The 18,484-nt window shown below is 39.7% G+C and overlaps 1 protein-coding gene across 5 annotated transcripts in view; it reads left to right on the top strand.

Moving 5' to 3' along the window:
- CRB1 (crumbs cell polarity complex component 1) overlaps nt 1–17,867 on the top strand; it is a 114,559-nt gene extending 96,692 nt beyond the window's left edge. The window contains exon 11 of one of the 5 annotated variants that reach the window (XM_054073271.1): nt 7,791–17,867. In XM_054073271.1, coding sequence (XP_053929246.1) covers nt 7,791–8,006 — 216 coding nt within the window. In that variant the 3' untranslated portion in view covers nt 8,007–17,867. Of the gene's footprint in view, nt 1–871; nt 917–1,372; nt 1,409–7,790 lie in introns of those variants that run through there. The other 4 variants (XM_054073268.1, XM_054073267.1, XM_054073270.1 and 1 more) reach the window with 4 other exon arrangements.
- Nucleotides 17,868–18,484: the final 617 nt, after the last annotated feature.

Here is an 18,484-nt window from a genome sequence, read left to right as displayed (position 1 = left end):
CTGGCAGTTGCTGCAGAAATGCTATCAAGGAGTCTTCTCAAAGCCCACAGCTTAATGAGAGCGTACCTCCCAAACTGACAGCCAAATCACTTCTCTGTGTTTAATCAACACTCTGCTGTCTGAGCATTTAATACTCTCTCCTGTGAGACACTGCTCTGGTAAAATATCTGATGGAGATGTTAAGGGGCTACTTATGTACTTCTGACTTTATTGGGTCCATGGCTGAGCTCACGTGAAGCACAATAGCCTAAGATGGACCACATCAGACTTACTAAATACCACTGTTTTCATGGCTGGACCTCTTCCATTAAACATTTAATATAAGTTAGACATCAATACTATAAGTAGTTAAAGAAATTATTGTTACTGTATGTAGCCTATTCTTTAGAGATGAATTCCTAAAGATGAGCTTCTGAGTCTGAAAAGCTACATCCAAAAAGCTAATATTGTATACAGAAAGCTACCTGAGCCAAACATTACTACACACACGGGCATTGGGGAAGAGCTGATTGTTTTGATTTAAACACAGTGCTGTTTCCAAGTGATTCAGGAACAGTCCTGCAGCCTAATGTGGGAGAAGGACGTCTGTGTATGCCAATCTGACTGGAAGATAAAGATTAGTGTGAATAACACCCTTGTTTGAGTGAAGTCTGCTTTACAATTTAGTTGCAACCCTTTAGAAAGCTCCATCTCCAATTTCTTGCTCCACTATAATTAGAACAAACTTCCTCGTTAACTTACGTAATGTCACAACAGTGTGACTTCACGTGCCAGGAGGGAGGCTGTCAGCATTTCTTAATGGGGCGCTTTCCTTCTGAGCCCATCTAAATGCTAGATCTCAATCATCTCTGACTTCTTCATTTTCTTGCAGGACACAAGAGATGTCATTCTTCCTGGATAAAAAACATTGCATTTTTGTGACCTATAACTGGTCAATCCTGATGATCAGTTTATCATTATAGCTGCTACACTAATACTCTCTATATTTGCACTTTGATTTCAAGAAGAGTTGTCAGACAAGTTGACCTTTTGCAGGAAGGAATTCATTCAAACTGTCACATTTCAACTAAGACAAACTATTCAAACTACATTTTACAGACAAATGTGTACTACGTAGAGGTGGTACTGAATGTAGTTTAAAGAAAATTTTCAGCCAATAACATGCACCAGAAAATAGAGCAATAACAACCAGATTACTTACAAACAGATTACTGACAATCTTCATCAAGGTGAGCTGCTTATATATATTTTATACTGTGGATCTTCTGCGTACCTCAGAACTGGTCACCTAAGTTCTGTCTTCAGCAATGTCCATACAGGTCTCGGGGTCTCAATTCAGGCCCTCAAGCAATAGGATTGTCTTTTCCTGCAGATATCAGGAAAGCAACTGTGAGGCTGATAGCAGAAACACCAGCAGCAATAATGACAATTCAAGACCGTCCGTCACTCTGTGTGATAGATTTCCAGAGGACTACAGAGGCAGGTGAAGGATGACAGCAGTGTCCTCCCAGTGGACCTGGTGTCAGAGGGAGAAGTTCCCAAGATGTGGAAAGAAAAGCAGTCATGCTTACCTTGTTGTGTTCCCTGGCCTATAAGGCACAGCTACCTGTGATCAGCACCAGAGACAATATGTGGCAACTACAGGCCAGCCTGAACTGGAGCTGTGGGCTGGCTGATTGCAGGGGAAAACAGCCTCGTCTTTAGGCCACGGAGATCTTCATCAGGTAATCAAGCCTCCAAATCTGAATCTGGTCCTTCTACAAACTGGTCTGGTTCCTATTAGTTAAGGAAACAAGAATAGAGGGGAACCCTGCAGCTGTCTGTCTAGGCTGGTTTTCTTCTCTTGATTTCTCTGTTTCTTCCTTTTTCTCAGTTTCAGAGAATTCAAACACTTTTCTTGCCAGATAATCCTGAAGCTTGTTAGGCAGAAGATTTAAAAAATAGCAAATATCCTACCTTTCATCAACAACTTTCTTCACACACAGAGGCAAGAAAAAGGGTTGTTCAAGGCAACTGCCACAGAAAATGCACTTTTGAAGCCCACAAGATAAACTGAAGAGATGTAAGATGTGCTGAAGGAAAAGGAGTTGGTGTCTTCCCTAGTGATATACAGTGGAAAATTAGCTAAGGTATACCATAGACACCAAGTGCTGCCTCCTTTGTTGCCACAGGTACCAAAGTAAAGAAGAATAAATTACTCAAGTACCTGAATGATAACTGGGAGTAGGCGCATTCAACACATGGACAACAGCATGAGGAAGAAAAACAGTGTAAAGTGGAAAGAAGATAATGAAGTTTAAGGAAATAGATGATGTGTATACAGTTCTAGAAACTATTTGCCTGTGCAGTGTTTAGCTCCGATGGACATAACTCTTTGAGTAAGTCCAAAATGGATTATTGGTTCAACTCGACAGCCCAACACCTAGGTAAACATAGCTCTTAGGACCTGTTGGCTGGTCCTTAGCACATGCAGAGCAGGGGATGGGAGGAAGAGCAATAGAAGGGATAATGGGAAAAGGACTTCATGTGCCACTAATTTAAAGTACTTTTATTGGAACAAAGTCAGTCGACAGATTTATGGCCACTTTACTACTGTTGAAAATAAACTGTAGTCCCACAAACTGGGGTTATCAATGCATCTCATTATAATAGATTTGTGTATGACTGACCGGATTTCTTCTGGAATTATTCGGATTCTTATTTGAGTTCAGCCTTTAACAGAATCATTTTCTGATAAGATGGTTGTAAATCATCAATGGATTAAACTCAGTGTATCTATGGGGTTTTTAATCAAGTTAAAGTTATTTGGCTGCTCGGTATTACCCTATATGCCCCCAATCTTCCACAGTAATTCTGGCAAGGATTAGGACCACTCAAGCCAATCATCCCTTGTTACTTTAGCAAATGGTTTTGATTTGGGGGCAGTAAATCTGGACGGCATGGATCAGATGTTCTTACTGTGAATGAAGTGATAACCTCATGAGTGGTGTCAGGACTCGGGATCCAGAGACTTCCAGTGAAAGCTCCAGCACACATGAGCAGCTGCAGAATTCCCAGAAAGCCTTATGCGTGGCAGAGAATGGAATTCTCTGGGGTTTGGCAGTCTTTTTGTTATAAAGCTCTTATTCATGTCTCTGCAAAGCATCGAGAATCAAGCACATTTCTATGTGAGTGTTGAAATGAAGGCTGATTAAGTCTTAATGCCTAGTGAGAGGCGTGCTTTTGCTTCCAGAGCACAATATGCCTTTCAGATCCCAAAGACACGCACCCTTGGTCTGAGCTGCACTTTCTCATGCAAAGCTCATGCCCAAGTAGCAGAATCCTGAGGAAGCTCATGCTACTTCTCTCACATCTACAGCAATTCCTCTGCTGGCACCACAGCTCGCTCTTCTCTCTCCCTGATGCGGCTCAGCCCTTGGTGTCTGTCACTGTAATTCTCATGCCCTGTGTTGACCTAAAGTAGGATCAGATCATGCTGACGTAAAACGCATGAGAGGAAGAAGCCCGGGCTCCTTTGTGGTATTCCACTTGCCTTTCACATTTGGCACACATGGAAATACTAATATATAGCAAATCACTAATGCTCCCCTCTTATAGAATAACTGGTTGGAAGACTGCTGGTTTAAAGATAAGCATACATATACTGGATTGATAAATGCTACTGAGCTTTCACTCATTAACCATGCCCTCCTTATCCAAACTGTTCATCGACAAAAGCAACCAAGGAACCAAAGTGGAAAAATTAATTTATTTCAATAACCGAAAGAAAAGCAAAACCCAGCCCTACAATGAAGTTTCACCCTATCCAATGATTTATTTGATCTTAACATTTAAAATAATTTTTTAAATTATTTTTTAAAAACTGAAAAATGAATCAACTTTGAAATGAAACCACCAAAGAGAAGCGAAAGACTTAGCTTCAAAAAATACACAAAATAAGATTTTTTTTTTTCTGCATTTTGTCCTGTGTTTGCAAATGAAGCTATTCACTATATGAAAACTAAATTAAAGAACATTTTCTTTTTCTTCCTTTTTTTTTAAATTTTGCCAAAATAAATTCTTCTTGCTTCAGCTGACAGCCGAAGACATATGAATAGAACATGCTACATAAAATATTTCAGCAAGAAGCAGATTGGCCATCTAATATTAGCAGACTTCATTTTGCTGATATTACCATGGCACATGACATCATCTTGCTATCAGCATCCATTCTCATTAAGGATAAAGCTTTTACTGACAGCTACTGTATATTAAGGGCAGGGGAACTCTTACAACTGCTCTGCCACTGATTACCTTTTTTAGGCTCAGAAGATAATTCAGGTTGGAAGACCTTTCAGGAGGTCTCTCAGTACAACTTTTTGCTCAAGATGCAATGAGACTCTCTAAGGTATTTCCCAGTCAGTAAACTAACTCGACTTCAGTCACCCTACATATAATTAGTTATTCATAAGCAGTGATGAAGTTACATTCAGAAACAGCTGTGATCACCACATGGTATTAGCAAGAATAAATTCTGAAATACCACAGCGTATGGAGGTCTCATAGGCTTCCCCGACAAAAAAGGTCTTTGGCAAAAAAATTTACTCTTCATATGTTTCCAGCTGCCCTGTGGCTTTTGGTTTTTGAATGTGCTGAGAAAAAAATGAAGTTTGCCTCAATTTATCCTTTCCTTTCCAGAGCTTTCCCCTTCATCTTTTGAAGCTCTTGGCCAAACAACACTTTGTGTGGGACTCTGCCACGGCTTTGTGATAAACACCACAGGAAATTGTATATTCATAGCAAGCGGCCATCTCATAACCAGATCATCAATAAGCAGACCACAACAAGCTAATACGTGGGGAAATATATAGCAGACCGTATGACACAAAGCTGAAAAGTGATGTTGTAGTGTGGCGGTCTAGTCAAGGAGACATCAGCTGTGCTTTACTCATCACCCAGTGCCTTAGAACGCCCACAGACTCGCAGCCATGGGTGATCCGCTACACAGCTGTGAACACTGAGATGAGCAGCTACACGCATGAGCAGCCCCACAGTGGTCAAAGGAGCTCTGCTTTTTGATACATCAGAGAGGTTTATAGCTTATGTCCATCTATAGCAGAAGCAACAGGCAGGGCCTTACCAAAAGGCCCTCAAGCAGTGATATGGGACATTAAATTCAAACTGCTTTTTTAAAGCCCGCTCCTACCATTACGCAAAATACACAGTAGAGTCAGTAACAGAAAACCTCTTTTTCTGCTGTCACAGAGATACTGTTTCTAAAAATGCTGCTCAGTCTTTTTTCTAATTGGGACCATCAGTTACAATTATTTCAGTCTATCATCATCTCCAAATGCTGCAATGAACAGACTCTGAGATGACAGGGGACAGAGCTTTTCAGAATTTCTTTTTCAGATCAGCCAGTTGATTTTCCAAATTATTTTAAGTGCTCAGCCATTAATTACTAAAGCAGCAGTTGACTTTGATGGGAGCAGACTGCAGAGCCTTCTGGCAACTTGTTATCAGTTCATTGCTACTGCTAAGGGGACTACCTGTGTTGTAAACTTAGACAATGATCTGTGGGCTGATAAAACCGGGGCCAGCACTTGAATGGCATATTTTTTTTTATCAACAGAATCCGCACAAAAAGGTGACATAAAGGTATTTTTTTTTTTCTTATTTAGAAATTACGCGCAACAAAACCACAAAAATAATGTTAGCTTATGTATCTGACCATGGTGAAAACCACAGCTCTCTAGATTTTAATCGGTGGGGTAACCTTTTTTTTTACATACTAGCCAACACAGATACAGGCAATATGGGCAATTTTCAGTAGTTTGTTCAAGTTCAAGTCACTGATTGAACCAAACTAAATTTCATATAGCAGAGACCAGGCAACCCCATCCATTTACCTATGGTAATGAATTCCTTTCACAAAAGTCCTGTTCAACCCTAACACCAGAGTTAACTTAGACTGTATCAGTCCTTAGTTTCCCAGAGCAGACAATGAAAATTGGGTTCCGAGAATAAAAATTCCACTAAAAATTTGCAGCCCCTCTGAGACAAGCTATATATTAGGCCATACAGCTAACACAGTACAGAGGAAAAATAAGATCTTAAATATATCTGTAACACTATCTAAAGACAAAATGACTTTTGCAATCCAATACAATTTAATAGACCAACATGCTTTTTGTCACCTTGTTTTAGGGTTGGAGTCATGTGTTCTGCCACCTACACTAGATTATTTCTATTGGAAGAATTTTTTTTTAAATCGTAGAAACCATATATTTAGGGTCAAGGACAGCGGAAAATATCCTAGCTGGTCATGCATGGCCTGGAGAGAATCCCTGAGCCAAACTTGTGTTTATTATTATAGTAGGACCTTTTACATTAGCGTGGAGGTGGAGAGAGAAAAAAAAAAAAAAAAGGACTGTTAACATTTGCATTCTAGCATTGTTGTTCTTCTGCTAAGCCATGAGTCCAAGCAATGTACACACAGCAACAGCATCCTCTTACCATATATGCATCACTTTATGCAAAATCATTGTCATTCTCAGGACTGTAATTGCACTTCCTTAGAAATGACAAGTAAGTAGGTCACTAAAATATCCTGCAACATGCAATATCTGACCAGGATATGGGCTTTGACCTGCTGGTTTCCATTTCTAAATATTTTGGGATTTCAAAGTTCAGCCTCAAGCACACATTCATCTACGGTAGTTCAGTTGTCACTTGTAATGCAAATAAAAAGATGATGGATGGCAGAATCTGCCCAGAAGTTCAGTTCTCGCTAGGGTCATTCTGTCCATAGTGACCACTTTTCCACAGTAACCACATCACTACATTGGCTCATCATAAGCATTTTTTACAGATTAAAGCACATAAGTAGATGTGTAGAAAACATTCATCTACCAGCTATAAAATTTCTCCGGTCCAAAGCTTTTCAGCTGGCAGATTTGTTTATGCGCACTGTGCCTTCTGACATTATCACATTTCCCACTGCCATTTGAAAACAGAAAAAAAAAAAATCAGAGCATCCTTACGTTCATCCTGTACTGTACTGCTCGTGTTTCTGTAGATGAAGCTACAAAGCCTGTGTGTAGAAGAGCTGGATGAATGTTTTAAAACATATTTGTGAAAATATACTGATTAATTTCTCACTGAATAGATTTCAGTTGCACTCTTGTGCAGCCTCTATAAACTTATTTCATGCAAACATGCTGGCAGAAAAGTTTACTGGCAGGAATGCCTGTAGAAATAGTACATTTTACAAAAATATTTACACTAAGCAAATTTTATCTATACAAGTAGTCCCCTAAACGTGACTTCTCCAGCAAGAGAAACAGAAATGTGACTGAATAAACACCCAGTCAAATAGCTCCTGTTTAACTTGCAGCAGCAAACACTAGCGACAACTTGTTCACAACCAAACTAGGGATAATGAATTATTATTAAAGTGATTAAACAAATAAGTGCTGAATTACTACTCCAGTCCACAGACCTATTAACTCTCAGATTATTTACAAGGAGAAAGGAAGCTGTCAAACAAAACAGATCATTACAAGAAATTCATCCAGCTCTGTCTTGTATATTAAATATTCAGCATCGTGTGTATAATCTTCTGAGGAGTCCAAAGAACAAAATCTGGAGGGGCTGCTGTACTTCTCTACCAATAAACAGTGCTTCACCAGTAGATCATCTATGCAAAGCCCTCTCCATAGAATGGTTTTATTTTTCCTTCCAGGGTACCTCAAGTGTGTCTCGGTATTCTCTTAACATAAATTATATTGCAATTATTTCAATCCTTCCAGTTGACAACTGACTTGATCTCGAACCTATTCACCTCCATTGGCTCAGTAACGCTGGCCTTGTTGTTGATCCTCTTCTTGGCAGCTGTGGTTTCCTTCATCGCTGCCAATAAACGGGCGACTCAAGGGACCTACAGCCCCAGCCGGCAAGAGAAGGAGGGATCCCGGGTAGAGATGTGGAATATGGTGCAGCCACCGCCAATGGAAAGACTGATTTAGAAGAAAGCTCTCCTCTGTCCTGGAAGATGGCTGAAAGGGGACAGTGTATATATGTTTGGTATATTAATTTTCATTCTGACACGAGGAATACTCATTATAAAAATTACAATGACTTTGGGCTTTGACTATTTAACTTTTAAGTTCAATAACATTAAAATTCTCTTAGCATTTAAGTGAACCAATGTCATTTATCATTGTTTTGGACCAACCTCTCCAAGGACAATTCTTATTTGCACTGGGAACTGCAGCCTTGCTAATCAGCAGTGGGCGTTGCAGACAGTAAAGGCTCCTGGGATACAAGTGCCTGTCTTGGATGCAGCATGGATAACAGCTTCTCATTTGTGTTCCTTTTACTGCTTAGCAATCACTGCTACAGAAGATGATGCAGACAAATCAAATAAGCCTGTACAATAAAGACATTGTAATTCTGTTATCAAAGGGTTTAGTACTAGAGCTGTGTCTCAGCATATTTACTTTCATCTGTTAATCAGGGATTATAAGGAAGCTCTGCAAAAACTCTCCAAAATAAATGCTTCATATTTAATTGGTTTTCTTTCCTCCAGTTCTCTCATTTTACCTGTTGCCCCCCATGTCCTACTGAGAAGAATTTCAGTTTCCACAAAAGTGTATATTTCTCTGAGTATAAAAGACTGTACCAAAATATGTGGTAGGCACAATCTGACCTCTTAGGAGACATGGAATCTAAACTTGCTAAACAAATTCTGTGCATCCACACTACAGCTATTTTCTTATAACAGTATTACCTGATGATCCATTTTAGAAAACTGTTGCTTCTCACATTGCAAACACACATTGGCTGCCCAAAAGCATGCTCAAAAACATTTCCCAAAGCTCATGGAAAATACCAGGAAAGAGGCAGGAGTGGCCTACAGGTAAAGGCCCAGCTTGGAAATAATTATGACAGGCTTAGCGCTTCTTCTGGAACTCAGACTTCTCGTGTGATCATAGGAAAATAAATTTTTATGGCTCAATTTTCCTCTTCTAAAACATGGATAATCTGATTTACCTGCCTCATAAACCTCAGCAGCAAAAGGATTGCAACTGTTTATTGAAAAAGAAACTAATGCATAAAATGTAATGGAATAACAGAAGAAGTTGGGGAGAATTCTTGTAATGAAATAGACATTTGAAAATCTTAGAAAGACTTGGTGATCATTCTTGTAGTAGAAAAGGATGTGCCAAACAGACACCCAGGTCAAAGGGGTTTTTTTTAATGCAGAGGAAAATTTCAGCAGTAACTCATTCCGTTAATTTTCACGTGTAGTCCAGAAATTATAGCATAAACAGTGCTCCCACAAAAAGTGAACCCACTGAAAAAAAAAAAAGAGGCAATGGAGTGAAAAGTTCATTATGGTGTTTCTTTCCTCCTGCAGTTCAGTTTATATGTTTCCGCAGTCACAAAACAACCCATATATTTTATACATATAAAATCCTAGATGCTTATTCCAGGAATTGCATAATAGAATACGTACACTCAGTATCCAAGAGTTTAAGTCGTCTTTTTAGTTTAGGATCAATTCATAATTCATTTTGAATGAACCCCTTAAAGGATTAGTGAAGCTCAATGTCATTTCTATGTATTTTCATATCAGAAGGTCAGCAGTAACTAAGGTAATAAGCACATCCTGGATTTTCTGCAGTCCTCACCAGGATCTTTCAAAGCAAGTCACTATAGAAAATGTGAGGGGATGGTGGGATTCAAGCAGAGTTAAAAGAGTAGAATGTAGTCACAGCGAAAATGAACGACAGATTTTATTCTAGCCTAGTTTACAGCTTATTATTTTGAATGCAATTGCTGTTGTACAGCTGCAGTCTAAATCCTGAGAGTTCAAATGGCAGGAAAGAATGGAAATGTAAGTTACCAAAACGTACAATGGGAGATAAGAGATAACAGAGATCCATGGTTGATTTTTTCCAAATCACGGCATTATGTAATTACAGACGTAACAGCTTTTAATTGAAACTCTTGGTTCAGCACAGTGTTTGTCCTGGGACACTGCTAATAGAGAATATCGTAATAATAATTCTCATAAGAGAGAATACCATAAAGTTTGTCGTGTGAGACCATTTCTAGAAAGATATATGAATATTGGAAAAAAATAAGAAATTGACTCAGAGAGTGTACAGTTTGAAGTAGGGAAACGGTGAACAAGACAGCAAAGAACAGCGTGTGATGATGAGAGACCGCAAGTGACGGAGGAGTGATTTGCGTGGATTCTGACTACACACATTGATTTAGCTTTCCCCCAAAAAGCTGCGAGAGACCCAAAGGCAAGGCCATCTCTGCCTAGAAAGTGGCAAAGCAGGCAAAGACAGGAATCTGCCGTGACAGGGCAAGCAATAACTAAGTGGAGAAGGGCTGCAAGATGGGAAGCACTTGGAGCCAGAGAAGTCTGAAAACAAGGAGCCATACAGAAGCACAAATTGGGCACAAGTAGCAACGTAGTAAAACGGATACAAAGAAGATGCATCGATGCACTCGGTTTGTGTTCTTGGGTTTCAGGTCAATGAGCTAAAAGGAGAAATAAAATTGATAGAGATCTCAGGGAACAGCAGAAATGGAGAAATTAAGTAATTTCAGAAATAGCTGTAGAATGATCATAATAAAGATCTAACTTTGTAGTTCACTTGGAAGTTTTTGAGCAGGAGGCTGGACTACATGACATCAGCAGGTCCTTTACAGACTAAGCTATTACACGATTCAAAGAACAAGGACAAATGAGAAAATGCAGCTGAAGATGGAGGCAGTCTGCATGGAGAACAAACTCAAAGAAGTATTATCGTTCATGGTGAAAGATGGAGCAAGAAAAAGGAAGTGTCTGGAAACTAATTCTGCTCTTCTCAGTGGTTTGACTGTCTGGATGAAATTTTGGAGACAGTAGAAAAATAATCTGCACAGAGGTAAAAAAATATTTGAGAAAGTGTTGCCACACAGAGAATCCAGGGCTGAGCAAGATACCCAGGAACACAGACAGAGGAAGGAAGAGGCAGAGAAGATGAAAGCCTGAAGAGTTTTCATACAGACCAAACAGAGCTCTGGAGGATTATGCTCCTAAAGAATTAAAAAGAGCCATAAGAACAAAACAAAGGGAAAATCTCACAGTAAAATACAAGCATGGTTTGTAGCAGGTAAATCAAGGAGACAGAAGGCAGGGGGGAAACCTCTGAAGTAAAATTAGAGTAAGTTGTGATTGCTGTCAGACTCAATGGAGAGGAAACAATAAAAATAAGTGGTGAAAATCCACGCCAAAGTGACTGAAGAAAAGGAAATGAAAGTGGACGGCACTTGAGGAAGGTGGAGGCAAAATCTGGATCGCAGTGAGGGTGAAGCTAGGCTTTCTTAGCAGTGAGGCCATGGGAAAGGGAGGGAGGACAATGGTGAACCAGGGATTACCCACTGAAGCAGATCTGTGTAAGGGAACTTAAAGGGAGCGTGTTTTATTCCAAAGGGGGATTAAGATGTGAACTATTCAACACTCTATTTACAATCTTATAAGAAACAAACAGGAAAAGACCCCAAAGGCACCAGTGTCAGTTCTAAACATACTTCCAGAAAAGCTGAATTAACAGAGCAACAACCAAAGAAATCAAGAAGGCTGAGCTGGAAAAGCTCAATAGCAGCCTGGAGAAGCACAAAACGTCCCGAGGCTATCACTACATTAACATGTTACAGCAATTGTGAAACATGCGGTTAGGAAGACTGACTCTCCTGGGCCATATCTCAACCAGGGAACAACAGTTAAAACAAAAGAGAATACATTATAAAGACTGTCTAATACGATCTTTGCTGAGATTTAAACCACAGATTAAGACTCATATAGGAGACAATAAGCTTTTTACTGCTTCTCAGCCCAGGGGTATGATAAAATACATACAGAAGCACAGACATTCAGGGAGGAGCAATAACATCTAAGAGCTGAGGAGAGCATTTGTGCTGCAATAAGGAAATAATACCAAGATTGTCTTCTGGTTATCCAAAAAAAAGCACTGATAACCTCCATTAATATGGAGGTGTCTTCATGCAAAAGACTTAAGATATTCAAAATTATATTTGTTTAATCTATCTCACTATTTGACTCAAAAGCTGAAAGTAAAATAATTTATTCACTATCACTTGCAACCTATCCATTAGAGAAACAAATGCACAATATGCTCCCAAACCTTTCACATTTAAACTTTCTCTTCACATCTAACAGCCTTCTACAAAGAAAGCCAAGGTGCTAAGTTGGAACACATGATATGCTTTGCACAAAATTCCTCTGAAAATACTCGGAGGCAGGGGAAGGATGAAGCAACTTACTCCCCTTTCATAGTACCTTTGCTTTTGCCTTGGAAAGAGGCAACATCCAGCCTATGAAACAGAGAGTACCTTCAGAGTCCCAGGAATATTTACATTAGGCAGAATACAGATATTGCAGCTAGAATTTGGCCAGTTCAAAATGGTCATAGTGCATCACTGCATTATGTGCCTTTTCCATTTTCTGTAGAATTAACTGTTCCTTCTCTGTATGTACATAGTACGTTTATAGCTCAGATGGTGTATTCATACTACTATTTTGCTGTGTACAGGATCAAAATGACCAATAAATATGGATTATATTGAGCCACATGTAACCTATATTTTTTGCTTTATGGGAGTGTCTCATCATGCATTCGCAAAGGAACTTATCCTCAGGCCAGAACTATATTTGCAGTTTAAAAAGTCAAATTTGCCACCTGGAATCAAGTGATCAAAAAACTTTTTTATACTTGAAAATGAGATGAGTGTGCTTTGTGCTGTGGTTGAGGTTGCCAGCCTCAGCATTGCAATCTGCACCTTCAATGATATCCACACCGACTATTTGTCCTGTGTCCATCAAAGGCAGGTGTTTTGTGCCAAGTCCCGAGGTGGTATGAATCAATACAATTTCACTGGACCTAGTTTATACAAGCTGAGAATCTCATGCTCTGATTTTTAAACAACTACTGAGTTTCCAGCACTGCAGATGAGCGCAGGCATAAAAATGTCAGAGCAGTGAGAATTTTCATCACTTAATGTGAATCCCATTTTCACAAGGGGCTTTATTCTCACCTCAACACTTTCTCCATTACTTTTTGATAAAATCAATAATCTCAGAAACCAATAAGTCCTATTGTCCCAAAGGCATCACCTACCTTTAAATTAAAGGGGAGGAATTCGGATGTACTGATGCCTGCGGTCGCACTGCAAGCTCCCCTCCAACCCAGCTGGCCATGGCTGCGTTCCCTGAGACACCTCTAAGCAAGGCAGATTTATGACAAACAAAACACTGTCCCTTCACTTTCACAAGCCTTCTTTGAGCAATGTCCAGCCCTGCCTCTATGGCCATTTAGCAGCTGAGTCCCAGGATCCAAGTTTGTCAAGGCGACTTGTGTGGAAGTTTCACTGCTTAAATCAATACTACCTTCAAGAGGTACTCCCAGCCCTGAGGAACATCTCAAAACCCAGGAAACTTGTGCTTTGCCATTATTTTAGTAAGTGGATGCTGTAAGACTTTGTACTACCAAGTAATTAACACTGATGATTGTGATCTGACCCTGTGGGTTTTAAATCGAAAACAATGCTTTCCTGTGTTCTCTAGAAGATGAATGTCACCACCAATGGTTTGTTTCAGTATTCTGCAAGAAATCTCAAGAATTCTTATTTGTTTCAACAAGATATGATTTTCTTTCCTCTTATGTACAAGTGAGTGATTCAAAACCTTGATAGTATAGGACTTACTGCTATGATGCCACACTAGTTTTCCAGTTGTGACAAGCCAGACAAGCTCTCAGATGGGAAATCCTCTCCCTTCTGAGGTCTCAAAAACTTGTGCCTCCCATTTCTTGAGGAAGCAAGAAAGCATCTGGCTCATCCAGCTTTCTAGTCAATGAGGCGCTAAGCTACAACTTATTGGCATCATTGGTGTCTGAAGTCCAGCGAGTGATTATTGTTCAAACAGATGTTAACTAATACAAAACACCTTCTAAATTATGAAATAGAAAGAACACCATCGATTCACTTTTTCAAGGCCATAATAAATAAAGGGCTGGAGCAGAAAGCTTATTCCCGGATAAGAGACAGCTAAGTCTTTTTCCCAGCAAAAAATATCTGAACTGTGTTTTATTTAACATAAGCCCCAAGTCTCCTGCAAGTCTTTCTATAGGACAAGCCTTATACATGTAATGTCGCATAACATCAGGAATCATGGACAAGAGCATTTTGGCCAAGTTCCTTTTCTTGTGCCATTCAGTCGCCACTCAGCTAAAGAACTAGCATCTCTGAAAACAATTCAGAAAAAGAGCATCAGATTCAACGTTGCAAGTCAATAAAGTTGAACAGCAAGTATCTGACAACACTGAAATTTTGCCTGTTGCAAAACGTTACAGTTGAATGAATGGATGGGGCTTTCATGCCCCACTGAAGCATGCACAGGCTTCAAACTACTGGCACATGTCAAGATGCTGCAAAACCTGACATTTATAAAAGATACATCTGGTGTGTATTTATTGGGAGCAGAGTAAGGTCTTGTTTAAGTACACGTGAATTGGATGTGGAGAGCTGGCGATACCCTGTGCCTCACAGTAAAAGCATGTTTTAACCTAAACTCCTCCATCTATAATGCATGCCATGAGGTGTGAAGAACTCTTGTGCATTGAAAAGCCAGAATATAAATTATGAATCAAGGCATAGGTGGAATCCTGAAGGCCAAACAGAGTTCTCAGTTCAATGGTGATGTTTCTAGGTTTAGGTTTACCTTTAAATGATATTTCTGGAATAAAAATGTATTGTATATTTTATATTGTAACCTATTTGAGCAACTTTGTTATGTTTTGACTTGTTTTCACAAAAGCTGCTTTTAATTTCTGCTGTTATCAGGCTGTGATTTTTCTTTGCCCAAAATAATTTGGCAAAGCAATTACATTACCAGGAATTCATCTAATGTCATCAAACCCTGGTGAGACTGACATGTCCAAACCATGACTTTATATCACATTTTTTGATCACAGAAATATGACACAGCCCTTCATCTGGTTTTATGCTCTTCATGGCACTGTTTAAAGCATGACATTTTTCTCAGCTCAATATTGTGTATGACCTTTCAGATTTACCCTGTAGTTTCAGCAAAAGTGCAATTTTCATTGGCATGTATTGTAATAACTAGTGATGACAAAAATGTGTGTTTCCAATTTAAACTCACTTAGTTTCACTTGGCACCTGCGCTAAACTTCACTTGGCAGTCAAAATTCAGAAACAGTGACAGCAATGTAGGCACTGGACGAGTGAGAGCAAACCAAAAGGGCAGGCTTTGCACCGCAAGGCTAATTACATGTGACTGTTGGGTCCGTGAGACTTTTTCACCTGTACCAACAGCTATTTGCACTGCAGCATGTGCACAGTGTACAAGTAGTCACAGTGCAGGGCAGCCTCGGGTTAAATAGCTGCTTTCTAGCCCACAAAATAAACAACTTAATGTCTTCCAGGCAGCTAGTAGGAGGTATTAACAGAATTTCAAGTGTTACCCCTAAGTTATTTCACAGTCTTTAGGCAGATTAGAAACGCATAAGTCTGTGGGGAAGATGTGTGAGGTATTTCCATATAGTTTCGGTCCAAGTATAAAACAGCTTAAAGAATTAAATGCAGCTTTAGTTGCTTCTAATCATATCCTCAGCACGTAGGTACACAACGTCCGAATGACAGGCTGTATGCATCCAGCAGCGACAGGGCAGCCTGCATTACCGCAGCTAGGCTGGGAGCAGCACAGAGCGGAGGCATTATTTTGGAGTAAAAAGCACAAGGCTCTCCTTCCAGGCTGCCTACAGCACTGCTGCCTGATTATCATTCCAAGCCTTGGATGCAATAACCGCGGAAGATCCATAGCAGTCACCTTGACCCAGACCCCAACAACAGAGCAGCAGACAAGCAAACCAGAGGAGCACAGATGCTCCGCTTTCCCTCCTCGCTCTCAAGTACTGGTGACCCCAGCTCTTCCAGAGATTTAAATATTTCCCCGGGCACACCATTATGTCAGTGAGCATTGTTTAAAGTGAATCAGCAGGTTGAGACTTTCCTTTTTAAGTGTATGAAACCTCCATATCCAGTTGAACGAAGCACAAGACCCAGTGTCTGACTGTTTTCTTTCAGAGGGATCTGTCCCAGGATCACAGAAAACTTTCTTAAACCCAACCCCCAGGAAAAGGGTGGCTCTGTGAGGTTTTTGAAGGAGAAATGAGCCCAACAGAGAAGATGCAGATCTGCCTTTCAGAGGTGACTCAGTGCTGCACAAGTGATTAAACCAGCCCAAGAAAAGATTGTTCCAGTTCAAAACTGTGGGTAACAGTGACCACTGGGCAGAAAAAATATGTGGCTGTGCACAAGACCTGGATGGAATAGATTAGTCGGTGCTTGTCACTCAGTCCTGGGATACATTTTGCTTGTGTAGCCTGCCTGAGATATAGAAATCGTTTGTCAAATTTTCTGACATTGGGGAGAAAAGGCAGTAAAGAGGAAAAAAACGCATTATACAAGTACTGGTCTGTTGACATTTAAAATGAGACAATGATGAGCATAAAAAAAGGTTAAAAAAAATCCTGGGCTGATAACCCAAAGGGTCAAAGACAAATCACAAAATAGAATGCTACTAATTAGGCTGAAATGCCAACAATGTTCAGTATATCGTTTAAAGTATCTGCAGTGTCAGACTGCTACCATGACCCCCAGTTGGAATATGCCAAGGTGAAATGTAGAAAAGGACTAAATCAGATAAGTTAAACACAAATATTTTAAAATGACATTTTAATTTCTACCCCACCATTTTAACATTTTCGAAATTGTTAATAAGCATGTCACCTATTCTCAGAGCAGGCCAAATGTCAGATGTTTGTATGTATTATTCAGCTGAACATTTTAAGTACATAATCTTTCCCTCTGCTAAACAGGTGGGATTATATTAACAGGCTATTTTCTTAAAAGGAACAGTGAATAAAAACCTGTTGATGCTATTAAACAGTGTAGTGCTGAGTATGGAACCATTGCCGGTATGGAACTGAACAAAGGTCTGCAGGAAGGAGAGGGCTGGGAGCAGGTAGCCACAGCTTTCTGCTGTATCTAAGACTTCTAAAGCATATTTCAATGGACTAAGACCCAGAGCCTCAGAAGTCAGCCATTACAAGTTAAATTACGCCACCAAGCTAAACCACACTAAAAAAACAGGCTCCAGAAGTTTTAAAATGAGTGCATCAAGGCTAAAAACTTAAAGTCAATCATGGTTTTGAATATTTGGCCTTTGAACAATCCAGGCTGAGAAAAGCACCCTCTGCCCATCTCAAACAAACAGAAATGTTCCTCTTCATCATTTAGGAAGAGTCTTAAGATAAATCAAATGAAGGGATTTTACACTAGGATGGAAAATGTTAGTTGAGTTACTCATGAACAACAAACTCCCGTAGGCAAATGAGTCTTTTGTAAGCTCTACATGGCAGAGTACATCTTTACTGTGTCTCATCCATGATACTGACTTAACAATTAAAACCATATAACAGATCTAAACCAAAAAAGGTTTAACCAAGTGTGATAGATTCTTTGTAGTCCACATTGTACCCTTCAATTTTCAGTATTGCTGTGTGTTGGATATTATGGCTGTTTTGTTCCCCGTGCTTCCATGACAATTATTTGAGGGAAGTAGACCTGAAAAAAAAATCTAGGAGCCTGGTCCTCCACTTTTCAGAAGAAATGTGAAGTAGGCAGCCACAGACAGGAAATGATGGCCTACAGCATATTCCAAATGTGCTTCCCAAACTTTGCTTTTGGAAGTAGCACTTGTTTACATTTTATACAGAATTTGTAACAGGATTAACAGCCTCTGGGGTTTTGAAGCTTAAGAAGCTACTAGCATTTTTTTCTGATGGATAAAAATCCACAGACTGACTCCACTTTGCTTTATCTGAATACCAGCAAACCTAGAACATCACCTCAGGCATTGCTTAGTTTTTTGTTGTTGTTACTGCTTGTCACATCAAATAAAAATCTAAATCCATGAATTTGATAAAGTTACTTTTCCTTTGTGAACATGAGGGTAACACACAGTGAGTTCTGGAATGGGAATGAAATGCTCTGTCCATATTTCAGTCATGGCTGAAGCTGCACCGTGCAAAGTATCTTGCAAAAGCAATGCTCTCAGCTGCTTCTGAAGCACTACCAATCGAGAAGCTACTAATGAATAGGAGCATTTACAACTTCTCCTAAATGAGTCCCCAACAAGACGCTGCTTTGAGTTGCATTTTCCCCTCAAATGCCATGACTCTACATCATGCTAACTTTCATTCTCAGGGTGCTACCATGAGACTGGCACACCAAACTTTTCCGAAATAATATTTCACAGGCACTTGGTATAGTTGTATCAACAGGACGAGAGCCCTGCTGCACCATCTGTGCGAAATCTGCTGACTTAACTTAAACT

This window comes from Cuculus canorus, chromosome 8 (genome assembly GCF_017976375.1).
Source record: "Cuculus canorus isolate bCucCan1 chromosome 8, bCucCan1.pri, whole genome shotgun sequence".
Taxonomy (NCBI): Eukaryota; Metazoa; Chordata; class Aves; order Cuculiformes; family Cuculidae; genus Cuculus; species Cuculus canorus.
This window is presented reverse-complemented; position numbering and strand designations above follow the sequence as displayed.